The following is a 10,639-nucleotide window of genomic DNA, read 5'->3' on the forward strand; positions in this document are numbered from 1 at the left end:
AGGGCCGAGACCTGGAGGGTCCCGGCCTGCTTTCGGGTTCCTGTTGTGTGGCAGTGGCACCCTCCTCAGCCTGTGGAGCTGGAGCTGCTGGGGTCACAGGAAGAGAGGATTCAGATAGGCTGGGCATTCCCAGAGTCACCGGGGTGATGAGCTGCTGGTCCTCCTCCCTATGGGTGCCCAAGGGCCCCTGGCTGATTTATTGAGGAGCAGGGAAAACTGGAGTGAGATCGAGCTGCCCCACACCCCTCTCATGGTGACACTGTTGGAGGCCAACTATGGCATCAGTGATGGAGTTCAGCCTGTGCAGCAGTGAAGGACTGGATCAAGGTGTCCATGGCGTCCGCCATCCTACCAGTGTTGACTTTGGTACATTGGCATGCCAGCACTATCACCTCAGAGTGAAGGCAGACGGACTCCTCCATCGTGCCTTGCAATCTGAGGAGTGCAGCAGATACCCCTTCCTGATGTTCCTGAGCTTGCCTTTGCAGCTCCAGTAGCTGAGGTATGACTGTGTCACCTGACTCAGGCTCAGCAGATTTCTGGCCCCAGCAGTCCTCCGAGTGCCAGACACCTGGGAAGTCCCTGTTGCCGCCTGCTGTGGATCAGACAGTGCAATGTGCTCACCAGATTGTGAACCCTAGGGTACTGTAAAGCTTTGTCCCACCGAGGTGTGTGTCTCTGCGCTGGTGGAGGGCGTGGGTGAGCGCAGTGACTGGTCTTCAATTAGACCGTCATCAGATTCTTCTTCCAAGGTGTCTTTGGGGGTTGAGTCAAGGACCTGGCTCATGGACCCCCTCAGCTGCTTCCCAGATATGCCTGCAAAAGGAAGGAGGGATAATTAGTGCCTGGCAGGGGACTGAAGAACAGGGGAACTCACTCACAGAATGGTTGTCTGATGGATGTTGCACTGCTGGATCGTCACTTGGTTGAGCCCGCCAACCTCACCGTCAGCACAGGAACAGTCCAGATCCTCACCGGCCAGCTGGATGACTCTATTTTGAAAGTCTATGAGGACCTTGATTTCAGGCATTCCTCCACCGGTCTGCGACCCCTCCCTTTTATTGTGTGCCAGCTTGTCCTGCATGGATACAGATGGAGAGAGTGTAAGCAGGATGCCTGCCAGGCCAGATGAGAAGGGTGCCTGGCACGTGTGGGTGGTGAGTGGTGCCATGGATGGGATGAGGACACAATCCGTAGGGCAGGTGCAGGTGTTGGTGACATCCCTTGAACTGGCAGCGAATGAGATCCATGTGCATGTGCGATGGGTTTGTGAATGTGTAAGTTGAGAGTGATGAGAAGACTGACTTACCCTGGCACAATGGAGGAGATCATTCATCCTCTTTTGACACTGGGTGGCTGTCCTCTTTTGCAGGCCATTGGCACTGACTACTGCTGCCACCACCTCCCATGTTAGTTTGGTGACCTTGCTTGCTGTCTTCACCCCAGAGCGAGGGGTGAGGACTTCACGACAGGCCTCCACAGTGTCCAGCAGGCACCCGAGGGAGGCATCACTATATCTGGGGGGCAACATGTTTCCTTCCTTTGATAGCCATGACTTTCCAGCAGCTTTCAATCCCTTGGAGAGAGCCAGCTCTGTGCAAGGTCACCCTTTAAATATGGCACCCAGATTACTGAAGGCCTGAGATGATGGCAGGGAGGGCAAATCAGAGGCTGTCCCACCAGCAATGTGGCACGTTTCCTGGAAATGTATTATTAATGAGGCGGGACGGCCCGGAATGGGATGATAAGGTGCGAAAAGCCATCATTGCAGCCAACGGGTAAAACACTCTTTTTCCTGCCCGCTTACTGCACTTTGTGAAATTCTGGGATGATTCCACCCATTATTTGACCTAACTTTGTGCTGTAACCAGAGGTGACCACAAAGCTAAAGCTCAGATAGGGGTAGATGACCAGACAAGTTTAAGGTTAATTTCTTTCACCAAGCAGGATGGGGCAACAGACCGAGCATGGAGGCATTAGAATTGGAGGGGTTCATTGAATGTACTCAGCAGCTGATAGAAATGAATAAGCAGTACAAGGGTTAAAGAGTCAAATGTTATTCTGCAACCCCATTACTGGTCATCTGGTGGGTTGGGCCAGCCACCCTCGCTAGACCCTGCCTGATTTTCGTTCTGCTGTTTGGTTCAGCAAAGGTTTGGCAATCCACTTGATTAATGCTCAGCCATGAACACAGAGGTGTACGAGAAGAACAATAGGAGGTCTCTTGAGCTGGTGTACCCAATCTCGCCATCTTGTACATCTCTATGTTCTTGTGGTTAAATCAACTGACTAAGCAGAGGAATTGACCATTCAACACAATAAACTCAACTCTATTTAGAAAATAACATTTTGGTATAGAATACAAAAGTAATTTGAGACATCATGCGTGGCGAGCATATCGTGCTTGGGAGGAAGAAGATAACTTTGAATCTACGGTTCCGAAAGCTCTCCAACACCAGGGTTTTTCTCCCCTTATGTTTTAGTTCTGTTATAGGCTGATCAATAGAGATTGATTGCCGTGATTAGTTAATGATCCATTCATGTTATAAGATATGACTATCACAATGGTAGAAAGGGGAAGTATTGTCACTGAACTGGTAACCCAGAGACCCAGGGTAATGCTCTAGGGACCCGGGTTTGAATCCCACCACAAAATCTGGGATTAAAAGTCTAATGATGACCATGAAACCATTGTTAATGGTTGTAAAAGCCCATCTGGTTCACTAATGTCCTTTAGAGAAGGAAATCTGCTGTCCTTACCAGGTCTGGCCTACATATGACTCCAGACCCCATAGCAATGTGGTTGAGCATGGGCAATAAGTGCTGGTCTTGCCAGTGATGCCCATGTCTCATAAATAAGGGGATTTAGGTGGACCTTGTCCATTTTTCATCTAGCAAATCCTATATCCTAGTTCCTTCTCAACTAGAGATTAGGACTACATAAAACATATGGCACAGAATCTGGTCATTCAACACAATTAGTTCACGACGCAGTTTATGCTCCATTCAAGCCTCCTCCCATTTTATCTCATCTAAATCTACCATCCTCGCCCTCTATTACCCATCAAGTACTTGTCTAGGTTCCCCTTGAATGCATCTATACTGTTCACTTCAACCACTCTCTGTGCTAGCGGGTTCCATATTCTCACCATTCTTTGGGTAAAGAAGTTACTCCTGAATTCCCGATTGGATTTCTTGGTGACTATCTTCTATTGATGGCTTCTAGTTATGCTCTTCCACACAAAACAAAACATTTTTCTGTATCCACTCTATCTAAACCTCCCATCCGTCGAAGCAAAGTCAATAAATTGCTCTTAAAGGAAATGGACTACCCAGTATCCCAAAGCTGTGTTTTTTCATTCTTTCACGCAATGCAGACGTCACTGGCAAGGCCAGCATTTATTACCCATCCCTAATTGCCCATGAACTGAGTGGCTTGCTAGGCTATTTCAGAAGGCAGTTAAGAGTCTACCACATTGCTGGTGACCTGGAGCCACATGTAAACCAGATAAGATAATGATAGCTAATTTCCTTCTCTAAAGGACGTTAATGAACCAGATGGGTTTTTACAAATGATATAAGCTTTTAATTCCAGATTTTATTAATTGAATTCAAATTCCACCAGCTGCCGTGATGGGATTTGAACCCTTGCCCCACTAGCTCAGTGAAATTACCACCGCTGCCGTCTCCCCCTATTGTTTACCGCTAATAAAATACTTTTGAAGTGTAGTTACTATTATGATGTTGGAAAAAAGAATTATTAAAGGGTATGGAAAGCAAGTAGGAGAATGGGATTAATCTAAAAGGCTCATGTACAGGAACCAGCACAAAATTGATGGGCAGAATGGACTGTTTCCATAGTGGAACATGCTATGATTTGCGTGTTGGTACAAAAACCATAATAAAACAATTCAATTGTAATTTTTTCTCCAGCTCCCACTTGCTTTCAGGAAGTACCCTTAAGTGCCATGAAACAATTTAGCCTTTGATTCTTCCCTCCTATCTTTTCTCAGGGCCTGCCTGGACTGAGATAGGGATTTCAGGAACCCACCTTGGACAATTTTGATTCCATGCACATATGTGAAACCTGTTGTACATCTCTACCAATTCTCATTTCTATTGAATTCAATGTATAACCAGTGATAGTGCTGTTACAAACTATCACCCAAAGTCAGAATTATCCCATTTGTGTGGGAGAGGGGAGACTGATCTGACAACTTGCCCATATTCCCAATATTGATGTAACCACAGGCTGGCATCAACATCTCACACGTTATTACACAGAAACCTTTGAAACAAAAACAAATATTTTTTGCTTCATATTTCTCTGGAGTTGATTGTTTTAAGGTTGTTCTACATCCCAGTCTGTTCCCCAGAATGGGCAACACTGGCTTTTGAAATCAGGCCATTCATGGCTACCTCAAGAATAGTCTACCCACACAAGGCCCTACAGCAATGGCATCACCCCTCTCATGTACAATAGTCTATTCATGAAACACAAAATATACCAAAATATAAGTGCATAGAGCTTAAAAGCAAGGATGTTATGATGAACCTGCACAAAATACTAGTTCAGTGTCAACCCAAGTTTCGTGTCCAGTTCTGGTCAACAAACTTTAGGAAGAATTGGGAAGGCATTAGAGACGGTGCAGAAAAAATTCATGAGAATGATTCCAGGGATGAGGAACTTCAGTTACATCTATAGATTGGAGAAGCTGGAACTGTTCTCCTTGGGAATGTGAAGATTAAGGGGAGATTTGATAAAGGTGTTCAAAATCATGAGTCTGTATAGAGTCCACAGGGAGAGACTGTTCCCTTTGGCAGAAGGATCAAGAACCAGAGGACACTGATTTAAGGTGATTCATAGAATCATAGAAAGTCTATGGCACAGAAAGGAGTCACTTGGTCTATCATGTCTACCAAAAATGAACCACCAGGCCTAAACCCACTTTCCAGCATTCGGTCCGTAGCCCTGCAGGTTACAGCACTTGAGGTGCATGTCCAGACACCTTTTAAATGAGTTGAGAGTTTTTGCCTCCACTGCCCTTTCAGACAGAGACAGAGCCTGCACGACAGCGCGCGGCATCACGATGTTTCGGTCGGCAGGCACGCTATGCAGCGCAACACACACCTGCTATTAATTAAAGGCCTTGTCAAGGGCAAAAATCTAAGGAAAGATATACTGGCATTGGAGGCAGTCCAGAGAAGGTTCACTAGGTTGATCCTGTTATGGAGGGATTTTCTTATAAGGAGAGATTGAGTAGGTTGGGCTTGTACTCATTGGAGTTTAGAAGAATGAGAGGCGACCTTATTGAAACATATACAATTCTTAGGGGGCTTGACAGGGTAGATGCTGAGAGGTTGTTTCCCCTTGTGGGAGAATCTGGGACCAGGGGGCATAATCTCAGAGTAAGGAGCCGGCTATTTAAGACAGAGATGAGGAGGAATTTCTTCTCCCAGAGGATGGTGAATCTGTGGAATTCTTTACCGCAGAGGGCTGTAGAGGCTGGGTCATTCAGTATATTCAAGGATGAGATGGATAGGTTTTTAATCAGTAAGAGAATCAAGGGTTATGGGGAAAAGGCAAGAAAGTTAAGTTGAGGATTATCAGATCAGCCATGAGCTCATTGAATAGCGGAGCAAACTTGATGGGCCAAATGGCCTACTTCTGCAGGTGTTCCAACGGACACCATCCATCCAGGTGAATCTGGGAGTGTCCGGCCCATCTGAAACCCCTCTTCCTGTCACCTCAGCAGCTCCAGCTCCACAGTTCGAGGAGGGCGCCACTGGCACACAGCTTGAGTGGGCAGATAGGCTAGAGGCCTGACCCCACACATGTTAATGTGGCTGCATCTGAACTGTCTCAGCTGCAGAGGAATGGTCATTTAATTCAAGATTTCCCAAATGCATAGCCACTTCCCTCCTTCCCAACCCCCGCACATGCTTGCGCACTACCTTCAACCGCAGGGCAGGCCTTATATCCAGCTGGGGGGTGGTGGAGGGGGTACAGGAGAATCATTCTGGTGGGCTGGCCTTATAATGATATGCAGATGTATTACAGTGAGGTTTCTAACATCCGATGGTGGGAAACGCAACCCGCCATCGACGGGCTGAACGGATGATTGCAAATTGGTTTCACAACATCGTAAAACCAAATTTTGGCCTTCTCGTCATATTGCCCCCTCACACCGCTGAGAATGCCTGACCCCAGCAGACACAGAAAATTCCACCCAGAGAATTATGTTGCTAAGTTTACTGATGATTCCAAGCTAGGCGGAAAGGTAAGGTACAAAGAGGACATAGAGAGGCTGATAAAGAGATATAGACAGGCTAAGTGAGTGAGCAACATGATGGCACATGGAGTATAATACAAGGAAGTGTGAAGTTATTCACTTTGGATATAAGAGTAAAAAGCAGAATATTTTTTAAAAGGCGAGAAACTTGTGATTGTTGATGTTCAAAGAGACTTGGGTGTGCTTGTACAAGGAACACAGAAAGTTAGCCTGCAGGTGCAGCAAGCAATTGGGAAGGCAAATGGCACATTGGCCTTTATTACAAGGGGGTTGGAGTATAAGAATAAAGAAGTCTTGCTACAATTGTACAGTATTTTGGTGAGAGGGCATCTGGAGTACTGTGTGCAGATTTGGTCTTCACATTTAAGAAAGGATGTACCTGTATTGGAGGCAGTACAGTGAAGGTTCACTAAGTTGGCACCTGGGATGAGGGGCTTGTCTTATGATAAGAGGCTGAGCAAATTGGGCTTGTACTCTCTGGAGTTTAGAAGAATGAGAGGCGATCTAATTGAAACCTATAAAATTCTGAGAGGGCTTGATAGGGTGGATGCTGAGAGATTGTTTCCATCAGCTGGCAAATACAAAGCACAGAGGGGCACAGCCTCAGGATGAGGGCTGGATCATTTAGGACAGAGATGAGGAGAAATGACTTCACTCAAAGGCTAGTGGGTCTTTGGCATTCTCGATCCCAGAGGGTTGTGGAGGGTCCATCATTAAATACATTTAAGGCTGGAATCTATTATTTAGGAAGACTGAACAATGCACTTAGAAAAGCTTAATATGATTAGAACTAATTAACATGGTTTTACTGAAGGGAAATTGTCTTTGACAACTTTATTGGAGTTTTTTGAGACATAACAAGTAGGGTAGATAGAAGGCAGCTAGTAGATATAGATATATATCAGATTTTTGGTCTCTCAGGGAATTAAGGGATATGGGGAGTGGGCAGGAAAATGGAGTTGAAGCCCAAGATCAGCCATGATCCTTTTGAATGGTGGAGCAGGTGCACCTTGTGGTCTATCCTTGCTCCAGTTCTAGTGTTCTTAAGCTTAAACAATCCCATCTGATGAATTGAGAATGAGGACTAAAGCCAAAACCTATTTAATAAAAGGGCTGCATTAATATATTTGATGTTTAGGCAGATATCCTTTGTGACTACTTAGAAGTCTACTTTCAGATCTACATGAGGATTGTTATAGAGTCATGGAGGTCTAAAGCACGGAAAAAGGCCCTTCAGGCCATTGGGTCTGTGTTGGTCAAGCAAGTACCAAACTATTCTAATCCCATTTTCCAGCACTAGGTCCATAAGCCTTGTATTCCATGGCATCGCAAGCGCACATCCAAAAACTTCTTAAATGTTATGAGGGTTTCTGCCTCTACCACCCTTTCAGGCAGTGAGTTCCAGATTCTCACCACCATCTGGGTGAAAAAATTCTTCCTCACATCCCCTCTAAACCTCCTGCCCCTTACCTTAAATCTATGCCCCCTGTTTATTGAACCCTCCACCAAGGAGAAAAGTTCCTTCCTGTCTACCCCTCATAATTTTATACACCTCAATCAGGTCCCCCCTCAATCTCCTCTGCTCCAGGGAAAATAACCCCAATCTATCCTCATAACTAAAACTCTCCAGCCCAGGCAACATCCTGGTAAATTTCCCCTGCATTCTCTCTAGTGCAATCACATCCTTCCTATAATGTGGATTCCAGAGCTGCATGCAATATTCTAGCCGTGTCCTAACCAGCATTTTATACAGTTCCAGCATAACCTTCCTGCTCTTATATCTATGCCTCGGCTAATAAAGGCAAGTATCCCATATGCCTTCTTAACCACCTTATCTACCTGTTCCGCTACCTTAAGGGACCAGTGGACATGCACACCAAGGTCCCTCTGATCCTTGGTACTTCCCAGGGTCCTACCATTCATCATGTATTCCCAGGATTTGTTTGTCCGGCCCAAGTGCATCACCTCACACTTATCCAGATTAAATTCCATTTGCCACTGATAAGCCCATCTGACCAGACTGTCTATATCCTCCTGTAATCTAAGGTGATCCTTCTCACTATTTACCACCCCACCAATTTTTGTGTCATCCACAAACTTACTGATCAACCCTCCTACATTCAAGTCTAAATCGTTTATATATGCCACAAACATCAAGGGACCCAACACCGATTCCTGTGGAACCCCACTGGACACAGGCATCCAGTCACAAAAACACCCTTCAACCATCACCCTCTGCTTCCTGATTGCTGCAAGTTTATTTCTGTCTGTATGCCTGTGTCTATACGTGTGTGGATGCGCAGGTGGGAAAGTATGTATGTGCATCCCTTTGAGCATTTGAAACAATTAACCATGCTTTTTTCATTAATTCACAATATGTGAGCTTCACTGGCTGGGCCAGCATTTATTGCCCATCCCTAGTTGCCCTCAAGAAGGTGATGATAAGCTGCCTTCTTGAACCACTGTAGTCCATGCGGTGTAGGTACACCCACAGTGCTGTTAAGAAGGGAGTTCCAGGATTTTGACCTAGCGACAGTGAAGGAATGGTGAAATATTTCCAGGTCAGGATGGTGAGTGACTTGGAGGGAAAATTTCAGGTGGTGGTGTTCCCATGCACCTGCTGCCCTTGTTCTTCTAGATGATAGCGGTTGTGGGTTTGGAAGGTGCTATCTAAGGAGCCTTGGTGAATTCTTGCAGTGCGTCTTGTAGATGGTACATACTGCTGCTACTGTGCGTCGGTGGTGGAGGGAGTGAGTGTTTGTGAATGTGGTGCCAATTAAGCAGGCTGCCCAATCCTGGATGGTGTAAAGCTTCTTATGATAATCAATTTCATTATAAATAGGCATTTGGTTGTAGAGAATTTGGGTATTGCCGATAAAAGAGATATGTCAAAACTTTTCATCTTGCACTCATCAGGGCATTTTGCAAGAATACCAATATAAGGGGAAAACAACAATTTATGCTGTATATATACAGGTATGTATTAATACTGTATGTATGCAGTATAACTTGACATTTTCCCCTTGCATTGGTATTCTTGTGGTGTCCTGATGAATGCAGAATGAAAAGCTTCAACATGTCTTTTTGCAGCAATTTCATTATACATAAGTGTATGTTTTACACCCATTAATTTGAACTGATGAGCTGTCTATTATTAGCTGGGACTTGAGCTAATTGAAGAAGCATAGTTTGTACCCTGTCATGGATTACCTTGATTTATCAATGTCAACATACAATGAGAGCACTTTATGTTCTAAGCAAACTTACTTCGAAGGTCAGGAACATTTCTAATCTTCGTTAAGGTTTTCACAATATCCTCATCTGTGAATCCCATCGAGGTGACAATGCCAATTGGAAGTCCATTGTATCTGAGAGCATTGGCTACTTTGTTGGCCGTGTCTACCCAGATATTTTCATTTGAAGATATTATACCAATATGAGCCCAGAGAAAATGTTTCATCACACAATACAAAACTCTGACAGGTGGTAGCAAGGTCCTCACAAATGTAGGGTGGCTGTTGGCATTATCAAGCTGAAAGTTAACACAAGCCCATGAAAATATTCCCTTATTCCAGTTCTTGCCCATCAGTGAAGCTGCCTCACAATAGCCTGGGTTCACTGGACCCAAAAATACAGATGCACGTTTCTCAAACTCCACAAAATCACTGAGTGCCTTTGAAGTCTGACAATCATCTTGAAGCACTACATATTCAAGCTTGTGTCTGTTGTATAAGGAACCACCCTGGTTGATTCTATCAACTGCCAACTTGGCAGCCATACTGGGAAGAGCTTTGGAAAAATTGGGGTCACAGTTCCATGGTCCAACGACTCCGATCTTGAAAGCTAAAGTGCGCGTATGATTTGGAAAGATTAATGTCCCCAGAAGCAGCCACCATAATGATGGGAAAAATTTTAACTTCATAAAAAACCTTTGCTTTGGTGGGTGGAAACATCGAGGGTGATTAGTGAACTCCAACAGATAGCCTCTTAATGTCCAACAGATGCTCAGCATTTTCCTGAGAGCATTTAGAGCCAAGTCCTGAACAGGTAGGATTCATTCACGAATAATAGTGACCTCTGTCCCTGAAGAAATGAGTAACATATTTGAATCATAAAAGATGTACTCAATATCATTATACCTGATATTACCATATTGTTACATAGGAACAGCTGTAGGCCATTTAGCTTCTCAAGCCTGTTCCACCATTCAACTAGATCATAGCTGATCTGAGCTTAAATCCACATTTCTGCCTTGCTCCATCTCTTAATACACGTACCTAACAATAATCTACCAATATCAGTGTTGAAATTTTCAATTGCACCCCCCCCACAAACAACAGCCCCCC

At 44.8% G+C, this 10,639-nt stretch overlaps 1 protein-coding gene across 1 annotated transcript in view; it reads right to left on the reverse strand.

The window, feature by feature from the left end:
* The window catches only part of gucy2f (guanylate cyclase 2F, retinal), a 71,833-nt gene extending 61,528 nt beyond the window's left edge, over positions 1 to 10,305 (reverse strand). Inside the window, exon 1 of the mRNA XM_041199335.1 lies at positions 9,561 to 10,305. Within this exon, the coding sequence (XP_041055269.1) occupies positions 9,561 to 10,305 (745 nt within the window). The remainder of the gene's footprint in view (positions 1 to 9,560) is intronic.
* Positions 10,306 to 10,639: the final 334 nt, after the last annotated feature.

This window comes from Carcharodon carcharias, chromosome 11, assembly GCF_017639515.1.
Source record: "Carcharodon carcharias isolate sCarCar2 chromosome 11, sCarCar2.pri, whole genome shotgun sequence".
In the NCBI taxonomy this organism is placed as follows: domain Eukaryota; kingdom Metazoa; phylum Chordata; class Chondrichthyes; order Lamniformes; family Lamnidae; genus Carcharodon; species Carcharodon carcharias.